This window comes from Sphaerodactylus townsendi, linkage group LG06 (assembly GCF_021028975.2).
Source record: "Sphaerodactylus townsendi isolate TG3544 linkage group LG06, MPM_Stown_v2.3, whole genome shotgun sequence".
In the NCBI taxonomy this organism is placed as follows: domain Eukaryota; kingdom Metazoa; phylum Chordata; class Lepidosauria; order Squamata; family Sphaerodactylidae; genus Sphaerodactylus; species Sphaerodactylus townsendi.
Genome location: NC_059430.1, coordinates 70,958,735 through 70,981,913, shown reverse-complemented (window position 1 = coordinate 70,981,913; position 23,179 = coordinate 70,958,735). Strand labels below are relative to the sequence as shown.

General features: G+C 37.7%; 1 protein-coding gene across 5 annotated transcripts in view; it reads right to left on the bottom strand.

The window, feature by feature from the left end:
• MDFIC (MyoD family inhibitor domain containing) overlaps positions 1–23,179 on the bottom strand; it is a 103,550-nt gene that overhangs the window by 65,238 nt on the left and 15,133 nt on the right. For 4 of the 5 annotated variants that reach the window (XR_007244836.1, XM_048500660.1, XM_048500658.1 and 1 more), the window contains one exon: positions 781–1,047. Coding sequence is in view for 3 of the 5 variants with exons in the window: in XM_048500660.1 (XP_048356617.1) it covers positions 781–1,047 (267 nt within the window). In the remaining 2 variants the exon portion in view is untranslated. Of the gene's footprint in view, positions 1–780; positions 1,048–23,179 lie in introns of those variants that run through there. The other variant, XM_048500657.1, reaches the window with a different exon arrangement.

Below are 23,179 nucleotides of genomic sequence, written 5' to 3'. Positions count from 1 at the left end.
TTTCCTCATTGTACCCACCACAGGCACCTGTAGTGCAATCTTAAACTTGGGTACACTCTTCAATAGTCCTGGAAGGCTGGAACTCCACTTAGGATTGAACTGTTGGTGTTGATGTGTTGATCAATAAGAAAATTTGCAAGTTTTTATATTAACAGATATAAGGTCAGTTTACTGAACATAACAGGACTGAATGGCGGCAGATTAAAAAGAAACTCCAGGGCCATTAGAGTAATTGCAGAGAATAGTGAAAGCAAAAACAAGCACACAAAAACAGAAATTAAATGCATTTACCTTGATAATATTCTGTACTGACAAGAAAGTAGTAGAATTATTTATTGACAGAATTATTCATGGCAATAATTAATGCCTAGGTTCTAAATATCTTCTGGTCACAATATACAATATTTAATATAACTTTTATCCAGAAATATTCCGCACGCTAAATATTTGCCAACACTCAGATAAGCTGAGGCTTTTACTCAGCAATGTACCTTCAATGTTACTGCCAAACAATTAGCAATTTACAACAACTCCACCCAAACACATTATCAAGAATGGTAATAAAATAAAATAAAATTTTGAAAACAGGAAATCTTTAATTTCAATTTCTTCAAATACCTAATATTTTCTGTTGGGAAAGTAACAGATGTTGCATTGTGATTATCTCTATTTGCTTCTGGAACACAACTTGTGCTCTTCAATTATTTTTAGCTGATGGGGAAATTATTGGTGAGAACAGGTTATACTGTGTGCAGTTTTCTTCTAAGATTTCAAGCTTACCTTCGGGAGAAGAGCCTGGCTTATGAGAATATGCAGAGCTTTTCTTGCTGCTTTCATTGCCAACAGACAAGCTGGACTGAATTTTTCTGTGCATTTTTTGGGAAACTGGTGCTGAGAATGTTCTATTATCTTTTGCTACAGGTTTGATTCCATTGTGAATTCCACTTCCATTACTCAGACCTGCATGACCATTTTGTGTTCTGCCAGTTTCTTCCTTGTACTTTTCAAGGACTGAAGCATTTGGCAGGGGCGAACGTTCAGGCTGGGCTTTAAAGAAAAGGAGAAAAAAAGAGTTAAAGTTGTAAAGTTTATGCAGGGCCAAATTCTTTATTTTGAATAATCAGTGAGCACAGAGCTGAATTCTTAACAAAAAGTAAAACTTTGCATAGAGTGATTAATTAAATGTCCATGTAACTTCCATTATGTTTGACCCTTTTAATTCAACCTTATCATTCAACAGTCCCCAGTTTCAGTGTTTCCTCCTATCAGTAGAGGGAGCCAGCCAAGGGCTTTCTGTAGACATGGCCTCTAAAATGCCCTTGCCCAAACATGTACATTTGGTGGTAACTTTATATCCCTTTAGTGCCAGATGAAAACTGTATTAAGATCTTTGATGCATTTTGGTTGCTTAATTTTGTTCTGGGCCCTATCTGGTTTAATACTACTGCATCTTTTTCTGACTGATTTATTTTTATACAAATGTAACTTTTTATATAGATGTTTTGGACATCAGTATTTATTTATTTGATTTTACAGACTGCCCTTTATCGTACACACACTTCTTTAAAAAAAACTGAAGGTTCTACAGGGTCAACAGTCACAATTACTTTATAACAATCATTTTATAACCAAAAAAATGTGCATTCAAACTCACTGATTATGTTTTTATCATATTTCCTCTGAACATCTAAGGGAAGCATATATAGTTTTCTCCTCAGAACAATCCTGGTTGGTACATTAGACAAAGAGAACTGACTGAACCAATGGTCCACACAAAGCTTAAAGAACTGACAGGAATCTTGGTGTCCTAGCCTTAATCTAACACCATTTATTATACAACACAATTTTCAGCGCAAGTGTACCACTACTTGTTCTCAAGTGAAAATCCCAACTAAAACTTTAGAAAATCAGAGTGCTACCTTTTCTCAAATTAATGAAAAACAACATCTGGATAAGAACAGAATTCAGGTCTAACAACTATTCCAGAGATAAACCAGAACATCAGTAAGACTTTCTAGGTCAATCGATGTCTCCCCAAGCACTGTACAAAAATGCCTAGGAAAGCTATTTTAATGCCCCTCCACTTCTACAGAATGTGCAGATTCCTGCAACTCCAAACTTCATCAAGTAATGTTACAGCTACAAAAAATGAATAACACATAACTCTTCTATATAAAAATGTCTCCCTTTGCATCAAATTAGCACAACAAATGCAAACTGTGCTGGTTCTAAAATGCAGAAGGGCAGTCCCATAGACATAACTGCAGCAATAATACTAGTTTGGGCCTCAGTATGGGTGTTCATGCTCTCATGAAACCAATAGTTTGGGCTTCTCCACCAAACTGCTAAAGATCACCTTCATGTACTCAGAATCCCCCATCTGTCAATTATGCTGAACAAAAGATACATATACATCATGAAAAGATGTATTCCAGGCAGGACACACGATGATAATGCTGTACAAAAATACTCTACACCAAGAACAACTGGATTCAATGTCGAAACCAAACCATAGGAAAAAAATATCTAGAGTTGACACCACAGAGATATAAATTATGCAAGGTTTAAAGATGAAAGATTTCATTTTTTTAGCCAAATGCTAAAAGCTCAGTTGAAAAGGTAGTGCCCCAAATAATATGATCACAAACTAACAGAATGCACATATAACCATACAATCAGCATGTATCTAAAACTATCAAACCTTCCATTGGCTAGGAGTACTTTACAGTATGCCGTGACCTGTCTAGCCCAGACTAGTCAATCTTGTCAGATCTCTGAAGCTAAGCAGGGTAAAGTAAAGGTAAAGTTTCCCCTTCAGTCGTGTCCGACCCTGGGATACCACTGCAAGCAGTGATTTCATAGGCAAGCCGTTTTTGTGGGGTAGTTTGCCATTGCTTTCCCCAGCTATTCTTTACCTCTTAGCTATGTGCTAGGTTCTCATTTACCAACCAAGGAATGGATGGATGGCTGAGTTGACCATGAGCCAGCTGCCAGGATATCTGACCCACAGGGGGCTCAAACTCCTGGCCGTGTGAGTGGCAATGCAAGCACTTAACCACTACGCCACGCAGGGTAGGCCCTGGTTAATATTTGAATGAGACATTTAACCACTACGCCACACAGGGTAGGTCTTGGTTAATATTTGAATGAGACACTACCAAGAAAGTCCAGGCTGTGAAGCAGAGGCTGACAATGGCAAACCAGTTCTGATAATCTCTTGCCTTGAAAACCCTACAGGGTTGCCATAAATCTGCAGTGATTTGATGGCACTTTTCACCATTCCACTCTATACCATTCAGCGTACTCCCAATTATAGACACTACTAATGTTCCAGAAAGAAAAATAATTCCAAACGTTATATACAAAGAAACCTGTTCACAGTTCCCATCTACTTCTGGAATGTGTGCATGTAAAGAAACAAAAACACAACCTCAAGCTAAAAATAAAATATCAGCAAAAAAATTAGTCAAAATCATATTACTAAAATGGTGTGTGTGTTTGGGGTGGGGGGAGAAATCTTATCAAAATAAAGAGGTCTGTAAATAGACAATTGTCTAGTTGCTTGTGGAGAGTAAGAATGACCTTTAGGAAAATAGAAAACTTATTTTTTTCCTCTGGACATAACTAAGAATGTGAACACAGGTAAAGGCACATGATATTTCGTAGACTTCTTTGTAGGGCTACCCCACGCTTATTTACTCATTCAAGTCTGGTCAAGCTAAAATTTCAAAATCACTGCATCCAATGGCAAAGTAGCTGTTCCCCAGGTTAACCCAAGAGTGGACTTCAAACATGGACTTTGAACATGGACTTCAAAGGTAGCAACCTGGAGTATTCTCCAGATATATATATAATCCACCTATGAAAATGAACAAAAGGATGGGGAGGCTCTAAAATGGTCTGATGAGTGATGAATTTGTTGCAGGAACACATGATATTATGAGCAGTTGCACGAAAAATGAAGGAGAGAAAATTACTCTGATGAAGGCCTTTAGCCAGGGGTCCCCAAACTACGGCCCGGGGGCCAAATCAGGCCCCCGGAAGACATTTATCCGGCCCGCTGGGCAGAAGCGGATCTCCCCCTTCTCTATCTCCTTTTCCCCAGGTTTACAAACAGCATTAAGCGCGGGCAACTCGCTGCTCATTCCAAGCGGCCAGAGGGGACCGTACCAATGCAGCAAGGGGGGGGGAGAGAGAAAGGCGGCAGAGCTTCAGGGCCGGATTGGAAGGGGACCGCGGGGGTGGGGGGCTCGGCCAGGGGCGGGTCGAGGGCAGATGGATGGCGCCCCCCCCCACGGGCGGCACTTGGTCTGGCCCCCGGCTGGGCTCTGGCCATGCGTGAACTGGCCCCCTGTTTAAAAAGTTTGGGGACCCCTGCCTTTAGCAATCGTAATGGGGGGGGAGATTTACCATTTCTACTATGGGAAGAGAACACATGTACCTTTGATTTAGGTCAGCATGAATGTGATCCAAATTCACACTAAAGGCATCTTCCTTCTACTGCTTCTCACTGATATGAGTTTGGTTTTATATCAGGCTTAAGAAAATAACCTCATTTAGACAGAAACAAAGTTAAGTGGCAACAAAAAAGGATAAAAAAGAAAAATATGCCAAAAGACAACAACATATTCTTGTAACTTCTCATAGGTCCACAGCTAGTTAAAGAAACATCATAAAAGCTACACATTAATGGAAGTATAAATTAATTTCAACCATCTCCAGTGATCACAAATAATCTAACATCCTATCAGAAAGAGAAATTCGAAAAAGGTTCACCTGAAACTTCAACTATAAGATTCTTTTTATAATGCTCCATTTAGATGAATGAGTAGAGACAACACAGTCATTGACAGAGCACATAACACAACAGTCCCCATTTGTATATAAAGTCATTCGGGATTATTCAGTATTCTTCTTACATTGGTATGGTTAAAAAGGCAAGCATTAAATGTGAAAGCATACTGACCAGTTCACAGGTATAAATATTATGCTCCACCAGCATCTCATTAGAAAAAGCTATTATCATTGTCGATAAATAAGTGAAGAGAACACAAGGAATTCTGTTACTCCAGATGACAAAGTTCTTGGAATTGACAGTTACTATCTTTAGGGAAAAAAATTTGCAACTGCATTTCAATATTACAGTTATGAAACAAGGCAAATTTTCTGTGCTAAATATCATGTCTGTCAATTAATGACCAATGTCTTAGAGGAACTAAACAATCCATAGTTATTTGTTTTAGCATTTTATTATCTTTACTAAGATCAAAAGATCATTCTGCTCCCAAAGTACTCTTATTTCAGTCTTTTAACATTAACACACAACTTTTTAGCTGACTGGCTTTAGAGTATTCATATATGATATATAGGTCAAATAAAAAATGAATAAAACCCCCAAATGTATTAGTTAGACCAATTTAAATTTATTTTAACTTTATTGATAATTTTTCACTAGGGAGACTTGAATCTTATGGTTAAAATACACTTGAAACCAATTAGGAACCATATGATTGCATCTTAGTATAAAGAATTTAAAAATGACAGTTTTACGATTAAGCCACAACAATTTAGTTTAAAACATAAATGCTTTAACCATATTTTTAAAGGTTGTATATATCTTTTTTAAAAAAGAAAAGAAGGAAGAGTAATATGGGAAACGACACAACGGTATCTTAAAACACGGTGATACCCAGGGACTCTCACTCTCCCTTTAATGATCCGCTGCTCTCATTCAGCTGTCTTTTTTTTTTCTCAAATCTTTACATATGTGACAGCTCTCAAAAGTAGACCATAGACCATCTGGCATTTTCAGAGGTGTAACTTGTGCAAATTCAGCTCTACTGGGAACATAATGCTATCTTCTGCCTGTGTTATAAAAGATACAATAGAATGTAGAACTTATGAGTTGTTTTGAATTATTCATTTCTTGCCTGTACATTCAAGAAATTTTACAAACTCTGCATTTTGTACTACATAATCACAAGCGTTAAAGGTACAAAGAAACTTTTTGACACCTCTCTTCTACAAAAAGATGGCATTTTGTTTGATATATGAACATTCAGTGTCTGTTATATCATTCTAAACAGGCCATGTACTACTACAAAAGACCTCATTTTACACTATGTACAAGCAAAATTTTATTCTTGTTATTCAGTAACAAATGCAATGAACATCAATATTTCCAATGCTAGATTCATGAACATTCAGCATCTGAAATCCAGGATGGCTTTGCTAATAACTATATATATATAAATTTTTAACAATCATATACATAAAAAATAGTACCATGTTTTCAAAAAAAATTCACAATGAATCTTTAGAAATGCTCTGTTCTCACTGTTAAAATGTTCTTGGTATGCAGCAGAAAACAGTAGATTTAAGTCAATGTTTTATACAGAGTTAATACTAGTGAATTTTCACCAAGAATGATCAGTACTGGATTTATGTTTCAATACAATGAATCACTTTTGATAGAAAACTAGTGGCTAATGTTGCCAGTAATACATGAACCTGCTGCCTGTGGAAAAGTAATAAAAAGGCAATATATTGCTACAGGGTATAATCTATTAGCATGTTTCATTGCTGCCCTGCCATTGGTCTCTTCATAAAGCACACCTTAATGTAATAATTTTTGTATTACTTAACCAACTTTATACAGTAATTTAATTGTGAGGTTAGCAGATAGCATAAAATACTTCAGTATTTTAACATCTACTTATTACTGAGATTTTAAAGACTTGAAACAAACTGATTATGCATATTTCACATTCAGATTTCAAACTCACTGCCATTTCCAGGTGGCAAAAAAGACTTCCTTGAATATTTGTATTCGATAGATAATGCACCTGTATGTAGACAAACTTGTTTTCAATTCCTATATATGTAACAAAATTAAATAGGCAGTAGAATTTGAACACATTTTATCCCGTGAGTAAGTTTTAAAGCAGATCACACATACCATAAACAAATAAATACTACCTTAGCTTCCATTTTCTATGTTAGATAATATGTAAGAGTCAAATTGTACAGAAGATTAATATTAATATTATTATTGTGGGTTTCCTGGGTTGTAATTAATTTTTATTGTGTCTAAAATGCAAAAATGAAGCCTACCAACTATTTCTTCATTCAAATGGTTTTTTCAGAGTTTGATTTAACAGATTATTTATGAAAATGGGTAAGAAAAATAAAGTGAATATGTACAAATAACACACATGCTTTTAATGTTTAAAGGGAATAACAATAAAACATATGTTACCTAATTACATAAGTTAAAATATACACAAAACAACAGTTTATCATCTCCTATACTGTCACAGCAAAATCATTCTGTTATTATGCAGTTTATACATTGAGTTTGAGTTTTGAAAGTACTTCACATACTCAGTAATCATCCCACTAGCCCTACATGGTATATTAGTATTGTTAATGTTATATTGCAGAAAGGGGGCCGTGGAGCTCAGGTTGAAAGATAGTGGTTTGCCTAAGCATGCCTATTATGTTGTAGCTGAGAGAAAACTTGAACTGTATACTTCTGAGCTTAGAGCCCTAGACACTCTGATGGAATATTGTAGGGTGCTTACAGATGGTCTATCTTTTGACTGTTTGAGTACTCAATCAGACAACACTATAGCTCTGTCCACATGACCCCTCTGAGAGCTGACTGAGCATGCTGAAAAGGAGAGCAGACACAAGTGCACTAGACCAACTTCTGTGTAATTGCTGGTTGGTGAGTACAGCACCAACACAGAAGGGAAAAGTCCACACCTACACACAATCCCCAAGATCAGTAACATTTGGAAAGCAGCCTTCTTGACCACGTCAACAATCCTGTGGAGATAGAGCCAAAGCACTTATGCCTGCTGCTCATCAACAAGTGGAAAGACTGTGTATAGAGGGAATCATGTATTAGAAGATATTCACATAGTATTATTGAGTATAACATTGAAAAACATTGAAGTGGAGAAAACTGCAATAAAGGAGACAACAAAATCCTGTTCTATTAATTCTGGATCTCTCCGTATCATCAATCATGGCACCCTTCTGTATCAACTCTTTTGTGGTTGAGACAGGGAGTCACCATTCTGTGGAGTTTTGTTCCAACTTGGAAGGTAGAAAAAAAGTTTGGATTTATCCTCCATTTTTTTCAATTGTAAGTCGTAAGATAATTTTTATCTTGATTGGCTTTAATAGTTGTTGATTTTGTCGTTTATTGTTTACTTTTGTTGTTCACCGCCCTGAACCCTACAGGGGAGGGCGATTTAGAAGTCTAATTAATAAATAATAATAATAAATAATAAAAAACTAGTCCAGGTCACTTGGCAGGCTTTATTCATAGGAGTGACATAGGAGTGGCATAGGAGTGGGGAAACAAACAAACCAGGCTTTATGTGTAGGAGTAAGAAAACAAAACTGACAGATAAGACTGCTGCTCAAGTGTAGGAGTGAGGAATCCAACCCGGTTCTGAATGGTCCCACAAAGTTCCATCTTCTCTTCCATACTTTTAGAAAAAACATGAAGCTGCTTGGAAAGGTCATCTAAAGGTTTGGGCTGAGTTGCCACTATTATGCAATAACACTCACCTCTAACTTGTGCTTCCAGTGATTCTAGAAACTGTGAAACTGTAAACATGCCCCCCCCCCCCCAATGATGCTATGATGCTGGAATCCACCCCAAACAGCATCACTTTCAATGGTGTTTAAACTAGGGAGCCCAGATTCTCCTTTTAAATTCCAGGCCTCCAGAACTGCACACAGTGCTCCAAGTGGGGCCTGACCTATGCAGTATACAGCATGACTATGTCATCTTGTGATTTGGATATTATGCCCCTGTTGATAAACCCATTTTCCCCACTGCATCACACTGACAGCTCATAGTCAGCTTACAATTCACCTGTAGTCTAAGATCTTGTTCACACACACTATTACTCAGAAGTGTCTCCCCCATTCATTATGTGTCCTTTTCATTTCTGTTACCCATATGTAGAACTCTGCACTTCACACACACACACAAAGCCTTTATTGGCATCATACAGTAAAACATTTTGTAACCAGAAACATTTTACAACCAGAATAACAGTTACAGCTCAAATAACCATCATTTAATATAAAAATCTCCCTTAGTAGATGTACCAATTATATCCAACAGAAACTTGGCAACTAATTCAGAAAAATCCTGATTTGATCCATCCAGGAAATACTTTATCCTTTGATCATCTGTCATATCCACATTAAAATATGTAAACAATGGTCAATACTTATACCTTAAGTATTCCCTGTTTGGACAGTGAAACATGATATGCTCTAGTGTTTCTACTTGTATGCTGTTGCAAGGGCATAATCTTTCGGTCTTTGGTATTTTTTGGAATCGACCCTCAAGTAAGGCAGATGGCAAAATATTAAATCTTGCTAAAGAGAATGGACGTCTTAATCTAAAATTAGTAATATAGAGTAAATAATGAGACATACAACCCTTTGCTTCAACTAGTGATTGATTTAGAGGTGAGCAAATTGAATTTGCTGCTATTAAAGATCTTTGATAATCCCATTCAAGGAATTTTTCTTTTAACAGTTTTTTTGCCTCAAGATAACATTGATATGTTCATCCATGGATATGCCAATTTCTGTAATCTTATCAACTATTTTGTCATGCCAGTTTGAAGTGTTAAGTTCAGAGAGCAGTAAGCATGTAAAACTGCCTGGCTTGGAATGGTGGTGGATTTTTAACCAGTATATAGTTGCTCTAATCCAAGCCAAGGTAGTTAAGGAACATAGGCCTAGTTCAATGCATAAGGCTGCGTAAGACACACAGTTGGGGAAACTCATAATCCTATGCAAAAATTTAGAGTGTAGAGTGTTTAGACTGGTGTTTTGAGCTAAGAAAAGGACTGGGGACCCATAGAGTAGCTGCGGAACTACTTTTGCATTGAATGCCTTGATTACTGCTGGAATGTATTGGTGTCCTCTGGTATAAAAGAAATTCACTAAAGCGTTTACAGTTGGAGTAGCTTTTACTGATGCTGTTTTAACATGGGCTGTCCAAGAAAGATTATAAGTAAACAAAATACCTAAGTATTTGTATTTCTTGACTTGTTCAATTTCTTTTGTCGCTACTTTCCAGGGTTGTTTTTTTCCATGATCTAGCAAACACCATAACTTTTGATTTATCAAAGTTAAGTTCCGAACTTGTTTAATTTGCAGTAGCTGTAGCATCTGTTCATTAAACAAAACAGGCCTACCAATTAATGTGCTGACATTTATAATGAGTATCATCTGCATAAAGCGCCGGTAAATGTGTATTTTTTTTCAGTTTTGGGGCTGTGTCCATCAATATCCTTAAGTTCCAATGGTAAGTCCCTTAAGTATATGTTAAACAAGGTCAAAGCAATTATACACCCCTGTTTCACCCCTTTGTTGCTTAAGATAGTATTGGTCCAAATGCCCCCTCCTGGGAGTGCATTTTACCTGGCAAAGAGGTGTTAGTTTGTGTAAATTGCCTGATTAAAAAAAAAGGCAGTCTGGGGTTCGATGTTCCAAATCCTCCATTTTTCTTCCATAACAAGTCTCTAGATGATAGTGAAGATCAAAAGGGGCTTTTTTTTTTAAAAGTCCTAAAAAAAAAAAAAGCAACATAGAGCTTGCCTGATCGTTGTTTTAACTGTTTTTGGGCAAGGTGGGCCAGGACTATTGCATAGTCATTAGTAGATTTTCCTTTGGAGAAACCTATTTGTTCATGTCCTATGACCTCTTGCTCTTGAATCCATCTATTTAGTTTAAGATGGAGGAACCTGGCATATAATTTGCCCACTACGGACAACAGGCTGATGGGGCGATAGTTAACAGGGTCCTGATAATCACCTTGTTTAAAGATTGTAACTATTATCGCTTCGAGCCATGATTTTGGTATTTTTCCTGTTGAATTTACCTGGGTAAAAGCAGAAGAAAGGAGTTGGGCCACCATCTTATGTTGGATTTAATCAACTCAGAAATAATTAAGTCAGGGCCTGGAGATTTGCCATATTTCAGATCTTTTATTAGAAGATTTATCTCTTGGGGAGATACAGGCGGCCAGTGTGGGATGTTTTCTAGATTGATGTCTGCAATCGTTGGTATGCTGCTATCATTAAATACTTGGTTAAAGTAGGAAAACCATTTTTCCGGAGGAATACAATGTTGAGGGGCTTGTTTCAATAAGAGGGATTTATTAACACATCTCCAAAATTGTTTAGGGTCTTTGGAATTCAAGGCCCAAAATAGATGTTCCCATTCATACTCTAGATTTTGTTGTGATTTTATCTTTATCAAATTATTTAGATTGTTTTTCAAGGATGTTAAATGATTGTATAACCTGGGGTCCCTATTCTTATGGAATAGATTATAAAGTAGCCTTATTTGTTTATTTCTATAGATTCTTTATCAAACCAGGTTCTTGGTCTGGTATGAGGAGATTTTACTACTACTGATAAATGTGCAAAATGATTAGTAATTTCCTGTTGTATTTGGTTATATAAGTTTACCCCCTCAGAGGGTGATTTAGCATTCATAACCATCTGTATATTTGCTTGTATTGTAGGGGAGTGCAGAAAAATTGTCATTTCATGATCAATAATACTTGACCAAGTTATTTTCCTATGGAATCCTTGACTTGTGTTCAAATTTATCTCCGGCAAGGGAGAATAGTTAAGAGTAAGGATAATAGGGAGATGGTCACTTAAGAAATAATTCCCAACTTCAAAATCCTCAATATACTGCAGTAAACCTGGGGGGATGAAAAAATAATCGATTACACTGCACCCTTGTTTAGAGACAAATGTAAAGTCCGTGGCATTTTTAAATTTGTTTAGTCCATTTAACCATATTTTATTTGTTACAAGGGCCATTTTTGCTAGGTGGAGACCCGCTAAGTTTGTAATCTTATCCTCAGATTTCTCAGGTGGGGAGTAAGTAACGTTTGGATAAGTTCTTGATCAAATCCTTCTATTAATAACTGTTGGGAAAAATTGATGCCCAATCTTGCATTTGCATCCCCTGCAATAATCATATCAGTGCCTGGAAAATTTCTTTCAAGATTCTGTAAATAGTCAATCTATCTACCCCAGTTTTTGTCCAAGGTTGTTTTTTGTTGGTAGGAAGGTAAATATATATTCACTATCACATAAGGATGGAGGCCCAATTTAACCCAAATTGCCTGAGCTAATGGGGGACAGCTATTAAGAGCTTTAGATTTAACGGATTGAGAAACCAGGGTAAGTAAGCCTCCTGAAAAGCAGCCAAAGTTTTTATCCCATCTGTTACCCAGATGTAGAACTCGGCACTTGTTTAATTGCATCTTGTCTACATCTGTCCACTTTTCCAATATTTTCAGATCTCACTGAATTCCATCTTTAGCTTGCAGGATGTTTGCTCCCAATTTGGTGTAATCTGCAAGTTCAATTAATAGTACCTCCACCCCGCCTCCAGATTGTTTATAAAAATATACTTAAAATATACTTATATACTTAAAAGCACCAGACACAGAACTGAGCCCTGTGGCCCTACAATGGGCACCTTCCTCCACCCTGAGGAAATGCCACTGAGTTCAGTACAGTACAATACAGTACAGTAACCTTTATTAGGCATCAAAAGAAATACACCAGATAAAATTAGACAAAATAAGAGAACTGGGAGGAATGTTGAACGTGTTCAAACATAATATATACAGAGAGGAAAGCCCAGAGGATTATTTCAGAGTATTAATCAGAAAATTGGCCACCATTTCCAATATCATGGGATCCTGATTATTCAGGAGATAATTCAGTTTGGAGTTAAGAGGGCAGGGGCCTGCCAAAATTGGAGCCTTAAGAAAAAAAACTGAGTTTAAATTCCATAAATTTTGGACAGACAAACAAAATATGCTCTAACAACCCTTCAGAGGTTTGTGGTAAAAGTTGATACCCAGATATTTGTAGAACTTGACCTACTTGTCACTATCCAAGTACAAGTTTGTGGGCTTGAAAGTGCTTGAGAAGACCAAAATGTTAGATTTAAGTGGGATGATTGGTAACAGATTGTTAGCACAGTATTCACTGCATTTGGATAAAAGGCGGGTTAAACCAACCTTGGTATGGGATAATAGGAGCACATCATCTGCATCGAGTAGCATTGGCAGCGACACATTTCCTAGGGTAGGACAGTGTGAATCAGCAGTTCTCAGAGTGAGAGCAAGGTCATTAAGAAACAAATTGAACAAAAAGGGGGCCATAACACATCCTTGTTTGACTATTTTGGTTACTAAGATTTTAGAAGTCAATAGGCCAAAGGGCGGACATTTCACTTGATATGTGGTAATAGTGTGCAAGGCTTTTATATGTACTAAAAGTCTGGGATCAATATCCAAGGCCTCAAGTTTCTGCCACAGAAGCTCTCTTGTAACTGAGTCAAAGGTCCCTTTAAGATCAAGAAAGGCAGTATATATGACTTTGCTTCTCTTAATGTATTTAGAGACAACCATATTTAACCATACAATGGCCTAGGGGGGAATGCCCATTTTTAAAGTCAATTTGTTCTGGACCCAGGATTCTGTTTGTGTCAATCCAGGATAAAAGTTTATTCAACAGAAATTTAGCATAAAGCTTACCAGTTATTGAAAGAAGACTGATGGGCCTGTAATTGGCTGGAAGGGTATGATCTCCCTTTTTAAATATAGGGGTTACAATGGCATTGGTCCATGAAGGGGGGACAATGCCAGTACTATTGACTGAGGTGAACAATAGAGCAAAGAGTGGAAACCACCAATCAATGAATGTTTTAAATAACTCAGGCGGAAGGATATAAGGGCCCGGGGTTTTATGGGACATCAGTTGCTCAATCTAATTTCACCAACAAGTACAGGTGGCCAGGTGGGAACAGTTAACACAGAGGATGGGATATCTTGAGGAGAATTGCCACAGTTATCACCAAATCTCTTGGAAATGAGTAAACCACGTGTGTTGAGACAACTACTCTTTGAGTGTGGTTCTCCAACCAGCAAAGGCTGACCTCCAAGCTCCCCCCTTTAATCCCACATTCCATTTTCATAGTTTCTTCCTTCCTGTTAAAATTGTCCATGTGTAACAGGAAGGAAGAAACTATGAAAATGAACAGAACTTGGCTGCCAGTGTTGAAAAATACTAGAGTCAAGACAGTGTCTAACCAGCTCCACACAAACACAGGATGACCATAGACAAAAGAAACAAAGGCCAGGATACTTCTATTCAGATGCTCCCACCAGTGACCTTGCTATCTCCATTGACACTCCCATGCTATAGTCTTCATTGTTACTCATACTTCTATTCAGATGCCCTCAACTATTGACCTGGTTGCCTTCTTTGTTACTCACAGACTATGTTTCTCCACCCACCCTGGACACTCCAACAGATATATATACTCCACTTGCTTTCCCAACATCAGATCCTCTGAAGATGCCAGCCACAGATGCAGGCGAAACGTCAGGAGAGAATGCTGCTAGAACACGGCCATACAGCCCGGAAACCACACAGCACCCAAGTGATTCCGGCCGTGAAAGCCTTCGACATTACTTATTTGACATTTATCTCTCACCCTGTGTTCATATGGATACAGAATGTGGCTCACAATGAATTTAAACATAAAGATAAAACAAAAACAGAACAGTAGCAAGCAAAAACAAGCTAGCTTCTTCCTAAACACATCAGATGCTCCTCACAAATATGTTTCATCAATTCATTTTATAATATTTTAAATGTAGGACTACTCCCAAGCAACGTTAAAGAGATTAAGTTACAATTGTTTTAGTTCATAAGTTTTCTAAAATAATTTTGAAGTGATTGCATGAATTTTATTTTATCCAGTGTGATTAATATTTTTACAGCAGAAAGATAAAGCGAGTTCCCTTGAACAAACATGGTTGGGGACGAATACAATTCATTAGCAGAAAGAGATGATGATATTTCACGATTTTATTTATAATTTAAAAATTGAAATCAGACTCAATATTTTTCACTGAGAAATAATAGCAGAGGTGTCTATATGAAATATATCACATTGGATTTTACACATATATTTTTATGGCAAAAGAAAAATAGTATGATTTAATGGGGAGCCATTGCCGTCTTTGCTGTGTAGTAACGTGACTCCTTGAGACCTTGTAATGCAGGGTCTTTATTATATGAAATGTATTCTCTGTATGAAAAAAACCATCAAAGCTATAGTATCCAACTATTAGCTTGAAGGTAGAGCTAACTATTTAAATTTACTACTACTGTTGCCTATTCTCTAAAAGTTAAATGGTATGAACTCGCCTTGAAAACATGTCATCCATTTTGGTGCATGACAACATTCCCTTCTTCTTTCAAAACTGTCTACAGATTTCATGAATATATAATGTCAATAACAATGTAAAACTTTAAAAAAAACCTCTTGACTTGCCGTCATTCAAATCTTCAGACTACATCAATAAGTACTGCTGCACAGCCTTACAGAATATTAACATTCACATTGTAAGATATACTTCTGAGTCAACCTGTAAAGTAGCTTTTGTCAGCAGTAATTTTTGAATATTTCCTAGGAAATAAATAGCATATACTGCACCTTTTGCATTGCAGAAAACATAAATTAACTAAATAATAAGAAATCATCAAGGTACCATCCATCTTTTTTAAAATCAATTTTTCTTACTGAATTTTTTATATGATGCTGACTTTACAAGGAAAGCAAAGTACCAACCAACAGCATCTACTACTTCTTTGAAAGTCCTCATGTTTTACAGGAAATCCATTACTAAGAAACAGGATTTCCTTTGTGAAGAAATATTTCAGCAAAACTGAAGCCAGAAGTTTTTCAAGATGGCTCATATTGAGGACAGTTTGTTTATATGGTTCTGAACACAATCTTAGAAGACAACAGGAAATTCAGCAGGAAAGGAAAAATGTGTATTTTACACCATCTCTAACAATGGAGGGAGAAACTATCAAATAAATAACAGTGTGGGGTAAATCTGTATCTGTGTGACAGTTGCAACATTCAATATTTCCCCAAGGCACACTAGTAGAAGAAATAATCACTGAGTTTAGTCTCTCAGTTTCAAATAATTCCAGCCACTCAGCTCAGTTTCAAATAACTCCAGCCAATTCCAGCTAAGGTAGTCAAGACTCCTGTCCACAGCTAGCTATGAATTGAAGTTACTTTACCAGCGGAGAAACGCAGGCAAAATCACTGTATTTCCACTTCTAGTTTTGTGCATGTTCATTGTATTTAACTGAAGTCACTAATTTTATCACCAATTACAACAGTGATCAACATTTTATAACACTAATTTATAATCTTCCTAACATTTTACACATTAGTATTCTTGATCAACATCTTACACCTTCATTAATCACATTATCAAGGGTGTTTTGTTTTCTGTCACATAAAAATTTATGAGGTCTCAGGGCAATGCAGGTGGCTATTCCTCTTGGGGGGGAGAGTGTTGCATTTTCTCTTTACTTATCAAGACATGTTCTTTTTTTCCTCTCAGTTAATTCATTTCATGACAGGAGTTTAGGTTTACTGACCAAAATACTATATCTGCTTGACCACTGAATGTAAGTACTAAAAGCAGCTTAGGGCATATTAATGTTGCCTAACATACTATCAAAGTTCTAGTTTTTCAGTGCTTGTTTGGAGAGAAAAATATTATTAGCTTTTTAACATTCCTTTGGGTTGCCAAGTTGGCATATGTGGCCATATTCCATGTCACTTGAGTTCTCACTGCCTATCTATGGTGGATTCCACATGGGCCAAAAACTCTTTTACACCATTTTAAACCATCTTACATTGTTTTTACACCACTGCTTTTGGTCCATGAGGAATCCACTTTTGCGAAGCATAAAGATACACAATCACACTAGCTACCCTCTTTATGCAGATATCAAAGACAGCCCAAATAGCCTGGGAAGGTGGAGTGGGAAGGAATGGGATACCCATTTTCTCATCAATGAATACATTATGCTGTCTTGCACACATTTTGATCTTTGGTCTCCGCAGCTCAATAGCAGCATTTCAAGAGGTTCTTAAAAATGTCAACAGGTTGTTAAAAATGTATTTCCTAGGACCTGCTTCCTGTTATCTATTTCAATTAACAATAGGGAGGAACTTATGAAGGGGAAAGGGAACTAGATTGAGAAAAAACATTTTTGGTGGGGGTTAAGAGAAATAAGATTAGAAAAGAGAAATTATTTATTAGGATTTTGGGGTGGGGTACAGTGAATATACCAGAGAACCATTAGAAACTGCTATTATGAGACAACAAACATTAGAAATGCCAGTTTGAGTTCAACTCAGAATTTCAATGCTTTCCCTTTGATAGTTGTCACACACACAATGCACTTTTCCACCAAATCATCAGAGCTAGATATCCACTAAACCAGGGGTCAGCAACCTTTAACATCCAAAGAGCTATTTGGACCCGTTTTCCATGGAAAAGAAAACCACAAATACTTTTTGACATTTAAAATGAAGATAACACTGTATATATTTTTTTACCTTTACACTTTGTATAAACAATTCTAGCGTGTTGCTTATGAAATCCATGAAGTGCTACAGAGAAAATTATATTTTATTTATGTAAAGAACACATTTTGAAATCTTAAAAAATAATAACCAAAAAACACACCGAGTTGAAGGTCTCTTTCAAATGAATTAAAAAGCTGAACTTAAATTATCCATGTAGCAAACAAAAAATGCTGTGAGCCGTCATCCAAGCGGGCAGGATAGACAGCGGTGTCGACGCCAACAACGGCAAGTTGCATTTGGGACACAGTGAGTGCGACTCCCTCCCCACCACCTCCTTCCTTCCTTCCTCCCTCCCTCCGGCATCTATTCCCCTCCTTCCCTCATCTGGTGCCTGCTGTCACCTGCCCGGCTGGGGAAATCCTCCGTAGGTGGCCCAGGGTAGTTGTGCGCTTGCTTATTATGGCAAAGCATGGTCCTCAGGTTGCTCAGGTCTCAAGCCACACAGAGCCGCAGTACAAGGACGAAAGAGCCACATTCGGCTCCGGAGCTGCAGGTTGCAGACCCCTGAACTAAACAATAAGGTAGATGTCCACATTAACATATTATATTTCCTCACGTACCCAGGCATAGAACACTCAGAGGAATTTTGAATATTCCTCCCAGAAATTAACTAGCTGAGCAACCATAAGCAGAGATGAATCATTCTACACTGATTTACTTCAATGAACTTTCGGCGTATAACTGTTTAGAATTGCACCGTAGGCAGCAGAATCAGTCCAAGACTGACCCAAAAATGCTCAAGCTATTTCTGAAGACATAAGCTTTTTCACTCTAAATTTAATTTGAAGAATATTCTTCAATATTCATGACATGGAAAAATGTATTTATTGTCTACATTACTACAGTAGCAATATCATATCATCTGCCTATCATATGAATATACTACTACAGTAAAGTAGCAAGAATTATTGACCACAGACTGCAAAGACAGATTTTCCTAGAAAAGTATTACATTCACATTCCAAAAAGGAATTGGCCAACACCAATACTGAACAACTCAGAAACAATGCTGATTTTAAAATCCCCCAATGGCTGCAACATTCTTGCCATTAGAATATGGGGTATAATTTCACTTTCAAGTATCAAAATTGAGAATAGAAAAAATCCTCTCTTGCTCTTGTAAATTTGAAACAGAACATTCACTGGAGAAGGGGGTAAGACTGCCATCATGAGATGAAATTATCCATGCTATATTTTTTCCAAAGCAAGTTAAAATTCTGATCCTCCTCTCAGTTTACAGAGGAAGATATAAATCTCTATGAAATCATTACGCTTGCATAGTTTCGATATAGCAGAGGCCAGGGGTACTCAGAAGTCCTTATCTTGTGGAATTAACTGAGTGGGCACTGAATATCAGCAGAACATTATTTTCAAAATTTTGAAGAACTGCAGCATTGTCATGCTGTACATGCAGCAATAAAATAAGTGCATGCAGCAATAAAATAAGATCAAGAAATATCAAAAAGTCATGTTGAGACTAGAAAACCAAATGGGAAACACTCCTTCAATAATCAGATATGCATTTTAATATTATCATTTTATTGTACAGCTAAAACTACGTATATACTATATGTTTTTTTCAAAATTAGCCATTAAACATCAGTGGTCATATGCATATATGTGGTAAAATCGAACCACGACTAAACCAGCTTTTAAACTCTGGCCTCGGCAATGGTAAGGTCAGAACTCTGGTTCTTCCTCATTATTTATATATATATATATCCAAAAGTGTGAAGAGTTCAAGAATTAAAACTGCATTTAAGATTGATAAAATTCTTAAGATACATGAAACTCTGTAAAAACAAACACAAATAAGAGAGTTAACAAGAGTTAATGAGGGAACACCCTCCCCCCCCAAAAGGTCTTCACCTGCTAGTGGAAGACAACTACAGAGGGAGGCAGATAAATTTCCTTGCGGAGGTAAATCCAAATTTTCAGTACCCCAAAGCCCTTTTAAAGACTGCTGCCCATCTAGCCTCAGATGACAGAGAATCTTTGGCCCGTTCAGCATGGGCACCCACAATGGCTGCACAACGGCATATAGGATGCCGGTGTGTGGCCCGGGCCATTCGCACACTGAGGTTTTGTTTCCCCACACTTACCTTCTCTCCCTTCAGAACTCTGCAGGGACAAGGAGACACGCCCAAGCTGCCCTCTGAACCCTGGGGGTCCAAGGGCAGCATGGGCATGTCTAATTGTCCCTGAGGAACTCTGTAGGGATAGAAGGTAAGTATGGGGAAAGAAGGAGGCGCCTAAAAGCAGCGCCAGCTGGGAAACCCTGTTTCCTAAAAGCCTCACTGAAAAAAACCACAGTGCTGCCTTGTTTTGAAGGCAGCAGCTGTGCAAACAGCCCCTGGAATGGTGTTTTCATTATTCCAGGGGTGCTGTTTTTGGCCCGTGTGGAGTGGGCCATTGTGATGTCCCATTATATTCTAGCACAAGCCTTCTACTTAGTGGGTCACAAGCTGCTGCCAGGGAGTTAACTATCAGTCTCAGGAAAGTTTGTAGACCAATTGCCTACAATATTTCTGACACCTCCAAATTCATGCCTGAATTCAGCCAGTCTACTCAACATGGTGCCAACACTAGTGAAATCTTTTATCTGTAGAGTTTACCTTTTCTTATTATACTATCTCCCACTTCAGTTTTAGATCCAGAGACAGATTTGTCAGGCATGCAGCCACTGACATGAGACAAGCACTCTGCCACATTTTTTAAATGGACTTGGAAGCACAAACATACATAAGACAGGCAGGCTCGTGAATTTTCTCAGCCTAGTATAAAATAAAGGACACATATTACAGACTATTCAAATACCAATTTCTACTGCATTTATTTCGTTCAGATAAACCTGACATATACACCTGGACAGACAGAACAGTAAGCTGTGTTGTACACATGCAAACAAATAACTACAGAATTCTTATTTTAAATATTTTGTTTTCTTGAAATACTGATTAATCATTTTGAAGATGGTTAACATTTAGAACTTATACAGAAAGTAGTAAAGATGCACATTATGATGAACAGCCTAACCCAAAGAGGGGGGCAGGAGAGGGGGCCAGGGACAAAACCACAGAACTGCCTCCAAAGTGACAATCGGAAGCACAGGATTTGGGGAAGAAGGAGTAATTCCTTCCTCTCCCAGAAAAGACAATTGCAATGTATGACTTATGCCACCCTTTTTGGTGGCATAAGTCTGCACTGCTGAAAGGGGAGGTTCTGGACCAAAACTGCACTGCTCTTGGGAACAGCCCCACCCTTGCCGGAACACATGCAGATCCCGGGTTTGGGAGCTATGAAGCTTGTAAGCCCTCTGACCAATCCTATAATATATATATATATATTTCTCATAGCAATATATTTTCCTTTAAAATCATATTAGCAAAAGCTAAGTTTTCACAGTACCTCTCAGTGTAGGTAGCGGCATGTCCAAAGGTCACAAGTCTGCTTTATCATGATCTAATTAAGAGAATGAGTTACTCCTGAATAACTTGGAGGTCTCATCCTGTGTAAGGGCATGCTTGATTACCACACCTTGCAAAGATACTGTTAAATACAAAGAACATGGAAAGCCACTTTAATATCAGATACTGCCTTTTCCCTATCTCCTCTGGAAACCAAGTCAGCAACATATGGTTGCTCCTCTGCATCTCCTCTTCCCATTGTTATTACTTTCCTAAAGTTACCCACCTTTCCCCGGTCTAATGTCTCAGCCAAAATCTGAATATCTTGGGCAGTAACCCTAAAAGGTTAATCTGCATGGAAGCCTTACAGCAGCTCTTCGTTTAGCTTAACAAAACAATTTGGCCCCTTTGTCCCGGGCTTAGTCATAGTTGAGCTGATTAACTGGCTCTGCACCCCAAACCCAGCACAGCTGTGAAACCGAGTGCAATTAGCTCCTTTTCCCGCCAAAAGAACGAGCTACCTTATAAAAGTTCAGTTCACCTAGAGCACATTGCTCATTACTAGCCTGTACCTCCCTTGGTCTGGTCAGTTTGAGACACGATATCGTCTTCTACCGGGTTTCCGTGCTGGCGTGGACTCCCTGCCTTCTACTGCTTCTACTTCGAGAACATTAGGTAACGTATCACCCTGCAAATTCCCAATTCCCTCTCTATTGTCCCATCTACTTTTCAACCCTTTTTATATACTAGGAACTTGAATGTATGCGCTCTTGTATCTTACTGTGTGTATGTATTTTGAACCAAATTTATATAAACGTTTAAAAACTTCATTTGGACTCCTGAATTACTCTGCGGATCGCTCTTTGCCAAATTCCTTTCCCGTATATATAGTCTCCAAGATCCTGACCTAGCTCCTCTCGCACTACCAAGTGAGTTCCATTCCCCTTTGCTACTTTCAAATCCATATGTGTGCTGTTGCACTCTCAGCAGATGGAGATTCCCTTTAATAATTTAATTACCCATGTTAAGCTAGGTAACAAGCTGCACAGCGCCTGGCCACTAGCATAATAGCTCCTCTGCCAGTGTACTTGCCCTCTATACCAGCGGAGTGGGCACCTCAGCACAATCTCATGCGATTTCCAAAGCTCCATCCCCCCCCCCCCCGCCCTAGAGTGCACAGCTACAGTTTCGGCAAAAGATCTAAATCATCAGTTCAAACTAGGTATCAATGAATATATTGAAGAAACTTGCAGATGATCACAGATTTTTTCTTGTATTCTGTGCACTACTAATCCAAACAAAACTACTTCAAATGAACAGAGAAACTATCACAGTACACTTCTTAGCATAAATTGCTGCACTTTTCTACCAGGAGGCACAAGGATGCATTACAACTGGCAAATAAGACTGATTTGGGAAGCATGCTTCACATTTAATTACTGCATTCTGTACTTCATTTGGAAAACATCAAAAATTAAGAGACTCGATCATTTCTAAAAATTTCTATTTGTATTCAGAGGAAAGACTATGGAGTTGTGAACAAAGACAAAAGGAGTGTCACCCAATCAGAACTTCAACACACTGAGAGCCTAAAGTGGGGGAGGGGTGTATTATTCCAAAACTTTAAAACTGACTAATGCACTCAAACACAAAAATAAGAAACACAGGAAATAATTTTTCTTAGGAAAACAAAAATATCTCTTCTCGACAATGAGCTGATCACCTTGATCCATATGTAAGCAGCCTGCAAGTCCAAACTATTTTTAGCATCACTTATATTAATGGGACTAACACTTTTGAACTGTAGAAGAATGATAGTCCTCCTCAGATTTAAGATCACTGTGTATGAGCACTTCTTTATCTAACTATAACCAATGATACAAAACACATCAATGAGATATGCTGAGGGCTCTTATTTGCAAGAATTATCATTAAAGCAAGATGTTGGGGAGCCTCTCCATTTGAAAGGTAGAACCCAAGAAATAGCATTCTCTTGAAAGCAACATAACATTGGTCAATTAGTGAATATCCCATTTAAAAATTGCTGTATGATCATTTGAATGGCTTTGGTGTTAGTAACAGTTGCTTCTCCAACTTTCAACAGATGAAAACTATCCTGATGTGGAGAATTATCAAGGGCTAATGTCCAATAGGGATTTCAGGCAAACAACCTATCATTGTATTTCGAATCACTGGGCAGTAGAGATATATGAATTAATCTT